Source organism: Macroventuria anomochaeta (genome assembly GCF_010093625.1).
Source record: "Macroventuria anomochaeta strain CBS 525.71 unplaced genomic scaffold BU25scaffold_55, whole genome shotgun sequence".
Classification (NCBI taxonomy): domain Eukaryota; kingdom Fungi; phylum Ascomycota; class Dothideomycetes; order Pleosporales; family Didymellaceae; genus Macroventuria; species Macroventuria anomochaeta.
Genome location: NW_022985416.1, coordinates 72,225 through 89,019, shown reverse-complemented (window position 1 = coordinate 89,019; position 16,795 = coordinate 72,225). Strand labels below are relative to the sequence as shown.

At 53.4% G+C, this 16,795-nt stretch overlaps 3 protein-coding genes across 3 annotated transcripts; 1 reads left to right on the top strand and 2 right to left on the bottom strand.

Moving 5' to 3' along the window:
- Nucleotides 1–418: 418 nt before the first annotated feature.
- Nucleotides 419–7,175, top strand: BU25DRAFT_495758 (uncharacterized protein). The gene is made up of 2 exons (XM_033711878.1): nt 419–3,493; nt 3,548–7,175. The coding sequence occupies exons 1-2, from the start codon at nt 653–655 to the stop codon at nt 6,719–6,721; spliced, it is 6,015 nt and encodes a 2,004-aa protein (XP_033555650.1). The 5' UTR covers nt 419–652; the 3' UTR covers nt 6,722–7,175.
- Nucleotides 7,176–11,268: 4,093 nt separating this feature from the next.
- BU25DRAFT_354400 (uncharacterized protein) lies at nt 11,269–12,807 on the bottom strand (the record flags this gene model as incomplete). The annotated part of the gene is made up of 2 exons (XM_033703510.1): nt 11,269–11,552; nt 11,610–12,807. Coding segments are annotated over 2 exons (1,482 nt in total), but the record flags the coding sequence as incomplete, so codon positions are not given.
- A 158-nt stretch (nt 12,808–12,965) lies between these two features.
- BU25DRAFT_482796 (FAD-binding domain-containing protein) lies at nt 12,966–14,759 on the bottom strand (the record flags this gene model as incomplete). The annotated part of the gene is made up of 1 exon (XM_033711143.1): nt 12,966–14,759. The coding sequence occupies one exon, from the start codon at nt 14,757–14,759 to the stop codon at nt 12,966–12,968; it is 1,794 nt and encodes a 597-aa protein (XP_033555648.1).
- Between the last annotated feature and the right edge of the window lie 2,036 nt (nt 14,760–16,795).

Sequence of the window (16,795 nt, the reverse complement as noted above, 5' to 3'; positions counted from 1 at the left end):
CAAACACGGTGGCTGCCACCTCCGGGCCAATCTGATCGAATGATCGAAGCATGGATGAACGTGCAGTGACCAGCGAGTGCGTCACGGATCATCCCGAGCCGCACGCATCCCCACCGAGTGTCAGCGACGCCCACGCTGCAAAAGAGGAGGCTGGGAACGAGACGAGACCGTCGCTGACGAAAGCAAACAGCAAGCACCATCCATCTTACGGGCACATGCTTGGCGTAACCAAGCACTATCCGGCTCTTATCGTGAGCGGTGCGGTTAGCCTTGTTTTGTTGCTGGGTGGGCCATGCGCTGGAAACCATTGGATCGCCAGCATCACACATGGATCTAGCACAACAACCTTGAATTGCACCACCGCCCTGCCTGACGCTCCGTGCGAGCGGGACCTCACTGCAGAACCCCCCCCCCCCCCCCCCAAGACACTCGTTGACACACATCTGCCGCCACCCGCATCCCCTCGCTGACGCTGACTGAGCCCCGAAGCGGGGAGAAGACTACTACGAGGTAGCCAAGCTGTCGAGGTCCGGGTCGCTGTAAACATTCCCCCGGAGACGCCGCCGCCCAAACAATCGCTGCGCCGCTGCACCGCTGCACCGCTGCACTCAACAACAACACCGCCTGGCACCGCCAATGCGCCCAGGGCCTCATGCCCGCCTCGCCGCTGCCCGCTGACGCCGAGGACGCAGCGAGCCCAAAAAAAAATGGTTCACCAGGCAAGAAGCAGGCGACGAACAACATGAACGGCAACGAGTTCGCAAAGGCCATTGGCATCAACAAGCCCGCCAACGTGCGCGACAAGATCAAGAGGTGGCAGCAGGACGGGGGCGCCGACCCTGTTGTCGCCGGAGCAGAGAATGCAGCGCCATCCGCAGAAGTCGAGCCCAAGACGGCGAAGCCCAAGTCGCAGCCAACAACGCCTAAGATGAAGCCAATGGCCGACAAACCGGACTGGAAGCCGGCGCACACACCGACCAAGTCGGCCGACCGAAGCCCGGAGCGGCCGGACAGCGCAAAGAAGACACCGCTTGCACACAACGAGCTCGACGAAGACGTGCAGAGCGCCGTCGCGCCTAAGAAGCGCGTTGTGAGCGACTCACACTGGCGCGCGAAGCAGTCGCCGCCAAAAGACCCCTCCCGTCCTGCACCCAAAGTCATACCCAACGCCTGGGTGCGCCCCTCGCGCATTGTCAAGAAAGACAAGCCAGTCATACCGGAAGAGGTCACAGCCGCACCGCCAACACCGCAGATACCACAGTCACCACCCCTACCGCAAACACTCGCCACCTACATCAGCAAGAGCACAGGGCAGAAGAAAGGCAGCCAGAGGCAAAGACGGCCATCGAAGCCCTCGAGCGCTGGAAAGAGCTCTGGGAACGAGGAGCGCCCCGTCAGCAGTGGGTCTGGCAGTGCAAAGGACCTCACTGGCGTAGAAGTAATAGTGGAGCCCGAGTCTCCCAGGCGCGAGAGGGAGGGGACAGAGATCGTGAAGGTGCGGCGTAGGAAGACGAAGACGTCCCCTCGAGGCTCCCTCTCAGCTGAGGACGCTGAGCCTGTCAAGCACAGACCTGCCCGCAAGTCGGAGCTCGCTCCAGCCCCCGAGGATCTCGCCAACCTCGTCACAGTCGAGTACGCAGAGTCAAGTGTGGTCGATGGGCCAAACCACAGAGTCACATCACCACGAGCAGACGAGTTACGGGAAAGGCGGAGAAGGCGACGGCCGAAGAGCCAGCCTGGAACTGACGATGAAGGCTTCAGAGAGTCCACACGGCGACATCGCAGGACCAAGACCGACACAGTCGACACGGAGAAGGAAGAAGTCATGCGAGAGTTGCGCGCGCAGCAGCCAAGACCGTTGTCACCACCCAACAAAGTTTTCGCAAGCCGACTGGAGGCCTGGCTGGACCGCACCCAGCAGATGCAGGACGAAGCAGAACAGCCAGGGCGGCGCCCACCGCGCCGCAGGCGGAGATCGAAGGAGTCGGCCCAAGAATCTGTGTCTGCACTCGATCTCTCAGCGACAGTGAGGACCGAATCATCAGTCATCACTGCCTCCACGGAAAGCAAGGATGAGCCAGCACCGGCTGAGCCAGCACCGGCTGAGCCAGCACCGGCTGAGCCAGCACCGGTCGAGCCCGCACCGGTCGAAGAGGCAAGGCCGCGCAGCAGCGGTAGTGGCAGTGGCAGTGGCAGTGGAAATGGCAGCAGGCGCAGGCGAAGGCGTCGCAGCCACGAGCAGCGGAAAGCATCTCGCGAACTGAAGATTGATACAAGCGCTGTCGCTGTGGGAGATGCGGCCTCTTCTGTAGTATCCGACGATACTGCTGCAACACCTGTGCCCGGGAAGACCGAGACCGAGACCGAGCCTGAGGTGCCGCTTTCTCCCACGCCGACATTGAAGCGTCGCGGCGCAAAGCGCAGCCAACACGCACGCTCCAAGAGCCGTTCGATGTCTTCCCCACTGCGCGAGAGCATGTCGACAGATGATCTGGCGAAGGAAGATGAATGGAGAGCCGCTTCTGTTGCCTCTTCTGCACCTTCGTCATCGGTGGATGCATCGACCATGGACTTTGAGCAAATCTCGCTGAAACCACATCCTCTCGTAGTACAGCGCCATTTTCCAATAAGAGGCAAGCGTCTGTCTACTATTGCATCGGTCGATTCGTTACCGAGCAAAGTGCAGCCAGCTCCTGCACCAGAAGTTGCGGGCTCAGAGCTGAGCGAGTCGGTGTTCAGCGACGACAGAACAGTTTCTGGTGCGACTGCCTCCGAAGTTGGTTCGCAACTGAACGAAACATCTACAATCGTCAGTCGCAGAAGTACAAGGAAGAACAGGCTCGCCAGTCACGCGGACTTGATATCGGTGTTGTCGATGCCCAAGGCAGGGGCGAAGAGCATAGTGTCTGCGCGCAGCATACGAACCAACAGGAGCCGCCTGGCTACTGCCACAATCCCTGACATAATGAGAGAACTCGCTTCCGACGAAGCCAAATATATGCGGGAGCTGCGCACCATCGTCGACGGTGTCATTCCTGTTCTGCTCAGCTGCGTTCTCTCAAAGACCGACTCCGCCGTCGCCGCCGGTCTCTTCTCTCGCTCTGCCAAGTCTGACCCTAGCGAGGTCACGAAGCCCATCATGGATATGGGTGTCTGCCTCGAGCGACTAAAGACACTGCACAAACGTGTGCCTATGGAAGAACCAGACAACTTTTTCTCATGGGCTCAGAGCGCACAACGGGTGTACGGCGATTACATCAACGTATGGCGTCTTGGTTTCCAAGATGTTGTTATCAGCCTTGCTCCTGCCGATGACGACCCGTTCAAACCAGCAAAGATCGTGAATGGTCCGGACGATGGCGCCCCTTGGGACGAGGGTATGCCGCGCAATGCTGAAGGATACGTTGTGAATGGCGATGGCGAACGAGTCGATGTTGCATACATGCTGAAGCGGCCGTTGGTGCGGTTGAAGTACCTGGCGAAGACCTTGAAGGTGGGTCTCTACCATTTTCGCACGTTCTTGTGATCATCGCTAACTATGGTTCAGGGCCTCAATCACGTCAGACCCTCCGAACGCGCAGACAAGATATCAGCCACTTTCCAAGATCTTGTTGCAGCCGCAAGAAGGAGGTCCAACGATGAACAAGCTCGACTCGAAGACGAGGCTGCCGCCAGCATTGACGCCACACGCGCTCGCGATCCTCGAAGTCTGGCACCGCTTGCTGGCGTGCGAATTGATACTGCTCGGTGTGTACGAGCTAGAGATTACTTCGATATGTATCTGTACCACTCCAGTGGTCAAGAGCTTAGTTGTCGCGTTGAGCTACTACTCCGCGATAATGCACCCGGCACAGGTCAGGGAGGAGATATCCTGCTGTGCGAAGTCGATCCTACGGGACGATGGCTACTGCTTCCACCTATCCAGCAGGGTCGTGTGTCTGCTCGCAACGGCGATATGAAGGGTGAGATCGTTGTTATGATCCGTGGCAACCAAGCTGATGGGTCTGAATGGAGCGAAGTGATGTCACTTACAATCGATGATGAGCAAGCTGGCTTTGAGTGGGTGCAAATGCTTGGCCTGACCCCTATCCCACCGCCAATTTCCGAGATCAAGCGAGACCAGATGGTACCAGGCCAAATAGCAAGACCCACAAGCAGCCATGGTTCCTCCTTGGTGTCCGCAGCAACAGCTTCGACTGTACCCTTCAAGAGCAGGACACCAAGCCCTCATGAAGTCGAGATTCCTATCGGCGAACAGCACACAGAAGTTTCAAAGGTCTGGAACTACGACACGCCTGACAGACGCCGAGAGTCACGCACCGTGTCACCGATTACGCCACCAAGTGGTGACGGCTCCCTTGCAAGCAGAAACCATGATGCAAGCGACATCTCCCCACCAGAGCCACAAACGCCTTTGGGCATGGTGCGACGCACTAGACGTCCTGAAGAAGACCCAGACAGAACACCACGAAGCAGCTTCGACGACGCAGCGCGCTCGGACAACACTGCATCGCCCACAGGGCTGAAGCGCACAAAAGCGAAGAGACTGTCAAGGACTGTGACATCATCGCCTGTCTCACAGCGACCCTCACGTCAGATCACTCTTGACGATCCCATCGAGTTTGTAGAGGAGCCCAAGCCAATTCAAAGCCGTGAGGCTAAGATCGTCGAAGAGGAGAAGCAGCCGCGCCGCAAATCAACGAAGCGTCGTGGTAAGAACTTCAGTGTATGGATGCCAACATCCGAGGTGGACTACTCGGACAAGTCCGACGAAAGCGAACAATCTGTCGAAGAAGAGTCTATCTCGCCCCCAGGCTCCCCACCGCGACCGCAAGCACACAGGCGGGTATCGTCGACACCATCAATGGAGCTACCATCCATCCCAAGGCTAAGGAAGTCGAGCCAGCCCTCAACACCATTGCGAGAGGCTGCAAACGCCGACGAACTGCCTGAGCCACCCGCCTCGGCGCCGCCAAAAATGGGCAAGCCTCCTCCCAAGACTCGCGCGGAAGAAGACGATGATGATGCACCACCAGCTCCTCCTCCGCACCGATCGCCCAGTCCAGCTACACCCGTTACTCTAAAGGGCACCAAGACACCCAATTTCACGCCGGTACTGCCCGGGTGGAAGACAAAGCGGCGGTCATCTTCGCCTCTCAAGCACGAGTACGAACCATCGACCTGCACCGAATCGTCTAGTGAGAGCGAAGAAGATGTTGTATCCGAGGATGATGCAAGTTACTCAGATGACGCCAGTCTGACATCCGACTCCTCAGAGGGTGAACGCGATGATGATGTCCCAACACCGTTGATGCCACTCAACTATACCGCACCCCGAAGCTACGCCACACGCCCCTCTTCTGCTGGTAGGGATACTACTCCGCTCGAACCATTACCCGAAGAAACGAGAGAGTTTCCGAAGGTGTCGCCGCCCGCTTCAATCTATACCCTGCCAAACGGTACGATCACCCCATCTCAGTCTGCATCGAACCAGCCCTACCGCGCCGTTCCAACAAACTCTGGCAAGGCTACCAAGGCAATTGCATCCATCTTCTCTTGGTCAGATGCTGGAAGGTGGGACAGTCTGCACCCAGATGAGTGCAGCATCGTCGTTACACCCGGCAAGATTGAGGTGTTTGAAATCACGGCGACACACGCTAAGCCACTCGTGTCCGATGGCGATGAGATTCTACAGCCAGGAGGACGCGCTCCCCTTATTGCGGTTGAGCTTACCCCTCTGGTTCCCCTGCGCAAGTCAACAGCCATCGACATCTCCATTCGTTCGCCACCAACACCCGACTCACGCATTACCACTGGCAACAACATCATGCTGAGGAGCCGTAATGCTACTGAGTGCGCGCAGCTATATGCCATGATCAATCAGTCCCGCATCAACAATCCAACCTACCTTGCTCTGCAGAACGCTCGAGGTCCGTATGGGCAGACAAGCTGGGCAGAGGCAATGGATCGCCGTAACGAAGCAAGAACTAATGCTTCCTCGGGGTCCGGATTGTTTGGAGGCACATTAGGCAGGAGGAGCAGCTACAGAAAGTCAAGCACACGCGCTGCCTCCATCTCTGCCGCTACGGAATCCTCGGTAGGTACCATGGGTACCGCAATGCGATCCGCACTTAGTCGTTTCTCCTTCGGCAAGGGCGGCATGTTCAGCGTGCGCAATTCGACGCTCGGGTCACGATCACTCAACAGCTTCGACACCGGGTCTAGCGGATCCCTACCTGGTTCAGGCGCATCATCGCCCAACGGACCTGGTGGAGCAGTTGGCGCACCGGCAGGCCTCACAAACACAAAGTGCAGGCTATACGAGCGAGAGAGTCTGAAGAAGTGGCGTGACATGGGCGGTGCGAGACTTACGATCATGCTACCGAGCCCACACCCAAGTGCGCCAGGCAGCCCCAATCCTCTGCAGCGCTCTCCCGGCATACGAGACCACACACAAGAGCGCCGCATTCTGGTGACTAGCAAGAAAGAAGGGCAGACATTGCTCGATGTGACGCTGTCGGAGACGTGCTTCGAAAGAGTCGCACGTAGCGGTATCGCAGTGTCTGTATGGGAAGACAATGTTGATGAGAGTGGGCAAGTGGGACAAGTTGCGAAGACAGGTGGCGTCAACGGCGCAAGAGCAAGGGTCTTCATGATCCAGATGAAGAGTGAGAGAGAAGCTGCGTACTGCTTCTCATTACTGGGCAAGATGAGGTACTAAGAGGAGGATGACTACAGGGCGAAAGGGCGATATGAGGCGACAGTCATATACACGGCACCCACACCAGACCGACATGTTCAGTTTTGATTTCAGCGAGCGCGGCGTTTACAGATGCATCTTGGCTTCCGCGATACCAGTACCATATCTACGCAACTACATTTCCTTGAGTTATATTCGAGAGGCAGCAATCTACGAATACCTTCCTTCCGCCATGGATTTTCGAAGCGGCTTTATCATCTATGGTTTTCGTTTAGCAGCATATATGGGAGCGTTTTTGGTGGACTTAGTGCACATAACATTTCGAGTGCTTTTGTTTCAGATGTACTTATAAAAGGTGCGTGGATGGCGGGAAACGTGGGAGAAGAAGAGTAATGGTGGTACATGGAGGATTGTTGCACGTCGACGGAGAGGGATGAGAGAGAGGTAGATAATGAAGAATGAACATCAAAGTGTGCTCACCATCGTGTGGTGTTGTTGAGTGCATGTGGTGGGTGCTGTCTCGTGTGTAGGTGCCTTCCTTCCGTCGCGCCTTTCCTGACCACAGTGGCGGATCTCACCAGGTCAAGGCTTTCGCCCCTCTCGTAACCTACATTCTTCCTCCACACCATCCCACCGCGTCTCATTGCAACCGGTCTTGAGTGAGCACCTGTGCACATTCACGGCTGCAGCATACCTTCTGCAGTTGACGCACTGCCATGCAATCCATCTCTCACCGTACCTATACGCACTTGCGCTGGCCACCAAAGACTCGAATCTTTGCCATCGCGCAGTCGAGTACACATGGTGAGTCGGATACCTCCAGTCTCGTGGCATCACCTTACACCTCTCTTCCCTTCATTGGACTCACTTTTCAATCATGCAGTGTCACTGACACGCCCAGCAGCCTCGTTTTCGGACTACGCTACCACGATTGAACGGCTGAGGATGCTACATCAACTCAGACATCGATCTCGGCTCAATGTTTCAGAGCCACGCTCTCGCCTCAAGGCTCCGGACAAAATCAATCCTCGTCCAATGATTTTGCTTTCTTGGTTTAAGCACAGTTTCCATAAACTCAAAGTGGGAGATGTTTTTTGTTCATCTATGTAGCGGCAACTGCCACTGTATAATACTGATAGCTATGGTAAACGATAACATAGGGCTATTGGGTTGATGGAAAACTGCGCTGTGTTGATATCTAGCTAGGAGGTGACGGTATATACATGACTTGAAACGTGCTAAACATGACCCGTTACAACCATGTGTATTGAGGCTCATGTGTAACGTATATTGCAGCAGTCTGATACCGCAACACACCCCCCCAGCTGCCGTGAACAACAAAGCTGAACTTGTACTTATCGGTACCATCCTGTGAGTCCCGCTGGATCTGGTATCTCAGCGTTGTGCGTAGGTCCTACAACGTAGCGCTCTACGCTGTCAAGGCCAAGTTGTTTGACAAATTTGTCATGCTTCTGCCTCACTAGTGACTTGGTGAGTCCATCAGCTGGCATGTCTGCAGTTGGACACCAAACGATGTGTAGACGCTTGTTCTGTACTTCCTGTCTTAGCCACATCTGATGCGTATCCACGTGGCGTAGCTTCGTGTGTAGTCTATCATCCTGCTTTGTGACTATACCTACCGTCTGCTCGTTGTCACAGTAGATGATGGGCCTCGCATCTGGGCTGAAGTTAATGTGCTTGAATACTCTGTTCCACCACTCCATTTCTCCTCCAGCTACTGACAACGCCATCAGCTCTGCTTCTGTAGTCGACTTTGTGACAGATCGTTGTCGTGTTGCCTTCCAGTCTATACACATGCCGTACAGCTTGAACAGGTATCCATACGAGCTCTGTCGGGACTCTACATCGTCAGCAAACGCTGCGTCAGATGCTCCGTAGAACGTGGACAGATCGTTGAATTGGTTGATGTACGTTGTGTTGTTCCTTGATTGTTTACACGCTCCAATAGCAAGGTACTTGGTACCAAGTAGATATCTCCACACATGTCTTGCAGCTGCTAGGTGCTTCTGTCCAGGGTTCTGTAGGTGACGTGCTAAGACTGAGTGTGCTCGTGACACATCAGGCCTTGTGAATGTCGATATATAGGCCAGTGATCCTACTAACTGCTGGTATGTCTGTGTACGGTTGATGTTTGGCTCCTCTTCGCTTGGCTGCAGGTAGCTCTCGGTCAACGGTACGGCTGGGTATCTTCCTGATGTTTGAGCCAGGTCAAACTTCACTGACACCTTGTCAATGAACGAGTCTTGTACCAGTCGTATAGTTCCTGTGGTCCAATCTCTTACTACGCGTACGCCCAGGAACCACTTCAGGTCTCCTAGACTCCGTATGTCATACGCTGCCTTAAGTTGCTTCTCAAACTGACTGTGATACTCAAGTTGCTGTGGGTGTACCAGAACAACTATATCGTCCACGTAGAAGAATACAATCAGTTGATCACTCGTGAACAGGCACGGTACGTCCTTGATTGGCCTTAATCCCATTCTTATCAATGTCTCTTTCAGATGCTTGTACCACAACAGTGGCGCGTCTTTCAAGCCATATAGGGCTCTCTTCAACTCCAGTAGTTCACCCATCTGTTGGACAAATGGCTCTGGTGTACGTACGTAGACGAGTTGTTCTAGTGGTGTGTTGAGGAATGCGTTGAGCACATCGTACTGATATGCCTGTAGGCCAAATGCAGCTGCTATTGCCATCAACAGCCGGAACACACGTGCTGCTAGTGTAGCTGCGTATGTGTCTCCCCATTCATCCTGTAGGTCTCCTCTGACAACTAGCCTTGCCTTGTATTTGTATAGATATCCGTCTTTGTCGAACTTGTACGTGAATACCCACTTCAGAGGCAGTATCTGTGTCTCAGCTGCTGCTGCTGCTGTTGCTGTTGTTGCAAAGCAGCCTTTTTTCTCACAGCTAGTGAACTCTGTACGTGCTGCTTCTTGGAACTCCTGTCCATGTAGGTGTTGTTCTAGGTCTTTCCACCTACGTGGAGGTGCTGGGAGCTGGTCTCTGTGTAGTCGCGTACGAGGTGCCTCACCCAGTAGCTTCACAGATTGTGACGGATTGACAGCCAGGGCAAATGCTGCATAATATGATCCCAGCGTACGTCGCTGTCTTCTTGACGTCAACACGTTTGCCTCGTCAATGTGGCTGCTAATCTCTTCTCTCCTTGGAGCGTTGTTCGAATGTCGATCTGGAGCCTCTGCTTCTGCAGGGATAGTATGCCAGCCTCGTGGCATCTCTACAGTCTCCTGACTGCTCTCAGCTGTCTCCTGGCCATCGCTAACAGTGTTCGGACTGTTCCCCAATGGTTGAGTTGGCTCAGGGGTATTCTCAGGGGTTGGTAGCCATTGTGTCGTAGTCTTCTTAGTTGACCGCTGTTGTCTAACAGCCTCAGCAAGAAGCTGGTCTTCGGCTTGTTCTGAGTCTGACTGTCTGTAGACTATGTCGTCAACATATGACTGGCTCAGTACTTGCTCAGTCTCCTGATCATCTTCTTGTGGTTCTGGGATGTCAAGGATCGTTGCTATCTCATGTAGCCTCTGTCGGTTGGGGTATGTCTCCTCTGTCCCACTCTCAGATGGCATGAATACTACATCTCGTGTCCGTAATACCCGCTGCAGTGTAGGCATCCACACACGGTAAATGTTTGTAGAGTCGTAGCCAACTAGTTGTCCCACTAAAGCGCGTGATTGTAGCTTCTCCCCACGCTTCAGCTTAGTGTTCAGTACGTACGCTCGAGATCCAATAAGGGCTAGGTGAGCCACTGTTGGCTTCTGTCCTTGTATAATCTCGTACGGTGTTTTCCAACCTAGGGCTTCCGTTGGAGTACGGTTGAGTAGATATACTGCTGTCATACAACACTCGTTTGACAGTTCCATAGGCAGGTCTCCGCCTATACGTATTGCTCGCCCTCTGGTGACAATGGTGCTTCCAGCTCGTTCTGTTAGACCGTTCTGCTCCTCAGTGTACTCGGCTCGTGGTTCAACAATGATTCCAAGCTCTCTGAACATCTGGAGCATCTCACTGTATCCACGGTCGCTGTCCAGTCTCACAACTGACACCTCAGCATGATACTGACGTTTGATCTTTGCTAGTAGTCGACTAGCTGTACGTTTGAGGGTCGTTGAGCTCTTATCTGGTAGGCAGCAGGCCTCGTGCCATCTGCTGTACTGGTCAACCGCGTGGAACATCCACAGATCACCGTTGTAGCAGCGCTCTGTTCTCTCACGTAGTTGGACAAGGTCAATACCCAGTCGATAAAACGGACGTCCAGCGGGTTCTCTCTGTGGCCGTCGACTGACGAACTTGTGTAATTTTGCCTGTACACAGATCTCACACTCCTTCCACTGTGGTGCCTTAGGCTGTTGGTCCATCTGTACGCCGTCAACGTGGCTGTCCAGTTGGTCCACTGCTTTCTGGCTGATGTGGCCAAACAGATTGTGAGCGTCCTTCTGGCTGACTACGAGAGGCTTTCGATCGTCTCGTGATGGCTTTGGTACTGCGTAGCGTGTTGCGTATACTGACAATAGAGCTGGCTGTGGTACCTGCTCTCTCTCATTGTTGATCAACCAGTGTCCGTCCTGGTACTGTAGTAGACAAATCACGTTTGATGCCTTCTCTTGATACAGGCAGTCTCGTCCTGAGTCAAAGTGTACTCCAAGAGGTCTGCTGCGTGACAGTCCTACTACACTCGTGAAGAATCCAGGTATGTAGGCCACATACGTCAACTTCATCTGACTTTGTCCTGTTGGAGTGCTGACGTTGAGTACAACCTCACCCCACTCCTCTATCTGAGCTAACACTCCGCCTGCGTAGACGTAGTCTGTGGGCTCTCCTTTCTTTGTTGTAGTCCAGTTGGATCCCTTCGTGTTGGTGACGTGACAGTTCGAACCTGGGTCCAATATCCACCTGGTGAGTAATGGTGGCTGGGTCTGATCGGCTATGGCTGTAGTCTGTAGCATAGCGTTGCAGTGTGTTGTACTCCTGACTGGCTGGCCATCATCCATGCTGATCGTAGACTGTCTTATGACATCTTCTGTCAACTTGCCATCCTTCTTGAGTTGAGACTCTACTCTCCTCAGGGCTTTTGCTGCCAGATTCCTGGACTGTTGACGCAGTTCGTCAAACTTCCTCTGTACTGAGTGGTTGGGTCTCCAATTCCGTGGTCGTAGACTGTGATTGATGTATGGGCAGTCCTTGAACCTGTGCTCATCTCCACAGAGGCATACCATGCGTTGTGTAGATCCTCTTGAAGCAGTGGGGCCGTCTGGCTTGGCTGCCACTCCTAATGTTGCAAAGGTACCAAGGGATGATGCAACTGGACTTGTTTGTTGGTAGTATGACCGGAATTTAGCGACTAGATTCGCAGTCGACATGTACTGCTCTCCTTCTTGGTCCTTTGTTATCATTTCGTCTAGCTTCACAGCGGCCCAGCTGTTGTCTAGACCCCTGATTGACAGTATAAAGTCTTCCTGCGCTCGGTTGCCGTTTACTTTTGGCATCCCAGCTTCCTGAAGTAGTCTAGCAACTGTTACCCACTCATCAAGCCATGTGTCCAAGCTGGCCTTCTTTGGCCTTGTGCACACCGCTTGATAGCGGATGCGTAGCTGTCGATTCCTCTCTCCTACTGATAGGCAGAGGTGCTTCTTGAGTGTCGTCAATCGACTGTACGGGTCTCGGCAGTTGATAATCAAGTTCAGATGCTTAGCATCAACTGTCCTGATAATCTCAATGTTGAGATCCTTCACAGCATTCTGTTTTCGTTGCCATATTGCTGCTTCACGCTCATACTTCTTGGTCCACGTGTTGTAGGCTGATAGCTCTTGATCAGACAGGTCTTCAATGTCGATATCCTCTTGCTCCTCTTGAGATAACTGCCTCCTTATGAACTTCCAAATAGGCTTCTCTTTTGGCTTCTCGTGCTTGAGCTGTGGTAGCTCATCTGCTGACAGACTTGGGTCGACATATGGCCATATATCGTGTCTTTCTGCTATATCTCTTTTCACAAGTAGCCATAGCTCCCAGTCGTCAGGCTTGCTCAGTATAACTGACGTCTTCGTCACTAGCTGGTCCTGTCCATAAGCACTCATTTTTCCCTCTGCAGAACGCGCTCTGTCTGATGTTTCTGATAATTGGTTCGGATTTGTGTCATGCAGCAGTCGGCTGCTTCTGACGGTATGGTCAATAGCCTGTTGTATAGGCTGTAGGTAAACGGGTGAACGCAGCAATTAACTGAAGGCTTCCGGGCTCATAACTGTAGCGGCAACTGCCACTGTATAATACTGATAGCTATGGTAAACAATAACATAGGACTATCGGGTCGATGGAAAACTGCGCTGTGTTGATATCTAGCTAGGAGGTGACGGTATATACATGACTTGAAACGTGCTAAACATGACCCGTTACAACCGTGTGTATTGAGGCTCATGTGCAACGTATATTGCAGCAGTCTGATACCGCAACAAAATCTGCTAAGCTTTGCCTGCGCCTCGAGATCGCCACTCAAAGATACGACCCAATTTCGAACCACATAGGTCGGTGCTGCATAAGCCTTGAAGGTCACGCTGACTACGATGCCAAAGTTTGTCCCTGCGCCTTTCATGGCCCACAGCATGTCGTCTTCGTTTTCCGGGCACACAGACACAGCAGGTCGATGTTGACTTGGCACATACCCGACGCAAAGAACTTCACCAGACTCGACACTGACCACCACGGCACCAATGATGGCATCGCAGGCGAGGCCGTGCAATCTAGCGAGGTGTCCGATGCCGCCTTGTAGCCACAGTCCCGCACCTACACTCGGACGAGATCCTAAGGGTACCGTTACGCCCGCTGCCATGGCCTTTCCGATGACATCTCCTGTCGTGCAGCCAGCTTCGACGACGACCAAAGCACGGCAGTCCAGTTCGGTGGTTTTGGGCTTCTCTTCTGTTGTAAGCACGTATGCTTGGTCGAAAGCACTCATGTCGATCGAGACAACGTTATTCCGGACACAGTGGCCACTGTGACCCCCCGCGATCACCGTCAAGCCAACTTTATGCTTTATGGCCCACTGAACGCACAGCTGTATGTGCTGGATATCCACTGGCCTATAGATTGATGCGGGGCGCTGCAAGCGGGCCTCTCGATTCTTGATTGATCTGTCGCTCTGGATTGCTGGTACTTGCGCTGTCAGCTGTGACAATTCGGTTGCATGTCGATTGAAGGCCACCAGTATATCGGGCGAGCTGAACGACAGATGTTTAGGATGAGCTTCCTCGTGACGGCCCAAGGTACGACATGCTTTACGCCACTCCGTGTGAAGAGACTTTCGCACCTCTTCATCCCGCATCGTGAACCCTGCGATGAAGGAAGCAAAGTCGTCCAACACCTTATCATCATCTGCCACCCTGACGACTCCGGTAGGGAAAGAGGCACTTTGGTGACATACTAGACCGTCAAGGTGCAGAGCTCCGTCACGATGGAAAACGACCACCATTTCACCTCCTTGCTTCCTGAGCATCTCCAGCGCCTGCTCGACGACGCTGCGTTTTGATCGCATGGCATACATGCTATGGCAAAGGAGAATTAGGTCGTAAGGTTTTCCTCCATCATGCATGTGATTGTCGTTGACGCTCCCTGTGTTGTCATGCATCGCAAAGGGTACCCGGTGGATGCAGACTGGAGTTTCTAAACAAGGAAGCACTGACTTTGCCTGGTCATCGGGCAAGAGCCATGCTTCCAGTTCAGTCGCGAACAGACTATTAGGCTCGAAAGCTGTGTATTTTCGAATCTTCCTCCTTTGGTGATAGGGAAGACGTCCTAACACACTCTTTGGGCCGGGCCCAATCTCGAGTGCAGAGATCTCGACTCTTGAATCGAGTAGTGGAGCCAGTAGCTGAGATAGTTGCGGGACAATGAAGCTCTGATAGTTCGTTGAGCCCTGCACCAATACGTTGAAGCCGGCCCTGTATTGGCTATCCGATAGCGTCTTCTTTGAAGAGGTTGTATCTAGTCTGATGTTCGAACGAAGTGTTTCTTTTAACTCTTCGAGCGTGGCCATTTTCAATGAGTGCCAATGGCCTGGATTTGCGTACTGGTGATGGTGGGGGTAATCTTATCGAGGGCAGGGGTCGATGACAATCGAGTGTTGAGGGAGGCGGTGGCGATCTGAAAGGAGGGCATAGAAGCTTTTTGTGCTACAAGTGGGCATCTTCTGCACGGCAGATCCTTATCTGCTCTTGATGCGCCCGAAAACTTCTGGCGAGCCAACCTCAAATGCTCTAGGCTATATTTGGCATATTGTGAGTTGAGGCTTGTCCAGATGTTCTGAACCTTAGCTAAACAGGCAAACATGCGGGGAGTTTGCCTGCAACCCGAGCATATCCCCGCCAAGTGAATTTCAAAGCGGCAGGTGCACAGTAGCCTACGTGCTTTGATGTTGGCATTCGAAGCTGATGCAAACTCATTCTCTGCCCATGGAAATCAACAAAGAACACGTAGAGCAGCAACAAGTTTGACCTGCATGCAGTTATCCGACGCTGGATCTGTAGCAACCTCGAGCTTGAGCTTGGTTCCAATGAGGCAACTGCTGGAACGTTGGCATGTCGACCGAAGTGCTTCCAATTGCGGTTAGTGTTGGTCATATAGTGGATGGAGTCCAATGCAAAACTGGAAACGCTCGCACGTGCTGGTGTCAGAACGGATCGGCCCGAGAACCTAGGCCCACTCACAGAACCTCATGTTGTGGGCCTTGCACACACCAAGGTCGTCCCGCAGGCTAGACTGTTGCTCATCGTCAGGCAGCAAGGACTTGATCTGTGATGGCATTGAAAGCAACCGCAATGACAAAGAAAGACCTTCGTCCTCTAACTGACGTATTTTGTCAGCCTTGTGTGTGTACATTGTAAGGCGATGCCGCGCACGTGCCCTCAAGGCTCAGATGTAACGGGATCTTGATGTTAAACGTTACCTGTAGCCGCTTATCAGCGAAACATGCATATGAAGAACGAAAAGGCGCCGATCAAGGCTAGACCAAATACCAAGTTAACATGCAAGTTGTGTAGCACGCGCAGCAAGGTGCTGGCATGGCGGTCAGACTGGAGCAGGGATCTGCCCCTTTGCGCACACATCGCTGACGAAGGATCACAGCATTTGCAGCATGCTGTCTTTGATCTTTGTTCTGTACGCTCTTGCATTATATCGGCCTCTAGCGTCACGCAATGCACCTAGGTTAACAATTATGTGGCGTGGAGTTGATCGGCCGTGCCGCAAGTGATTTGATGATAACGCGTTAGGCTGATGATAAAAAATGGGGCGTCAGCACACAGAAGCCTTACCCGCATTGGCCGTCAGCGATTTGACCAGGTCAGCAACCTCTCGCTGCGGGCCGCTACTATCGCTGACGAACTATTATGCTCTTTCGTAGTTCCAATCATCCGCGCAGCGACGCGAGAACGTACCGATGGTCTGCACGGTGTGCAGCTTATCCAAGGGTCCTCGATAAGTCAATGCTAATTGGTGTACGCTCGCAAGAGGACGGTCGGGTTGGAAGAAGACAGAGGAGAGCTTGCGAGAGCTACTCAAATGTGGAGTGCTGGGTCCTCACCCTTTTGGCCAATTCCCCCTCCCTGAGGCTAGAACATCCCACCGCGCAGAACCACAAACATCGTTCAAGCACCTCCAACCTCAGCCTCCCCCTCTGGTAAACTCTGAGCTAGGCAATAGTGTACTTCAGCCATGTCCTCGCAGTGTCAGAAGCTGCAACAGCAAGACACCCCTGTTCTACTGTGGATGACCGCGTTTAACGTCTCCTCGGGGGTCCGAGGTGCTAGCTTAGAGATGGGGGGTAACGCTCCAGGCGCCGGGGGTATCGGTACGTCGGAGGAAACGAGATTAGGAGGCGCGTGGTCCGTGCCCACGCGGTTTTTCGAGAGGGGTGGCCTGTGCGTAGATTTTGGCCTTGGCAACGAGGCTGTTGACAGCCTCGTCAAAATAGTATCGCGACGAGAGCCTCACCACGCAATTGCCATTTTGCCCTATAGTCTTGGAGCACTATCTTGTTGCTACCAATATATTCGTTACTATGTCGTCGTACAG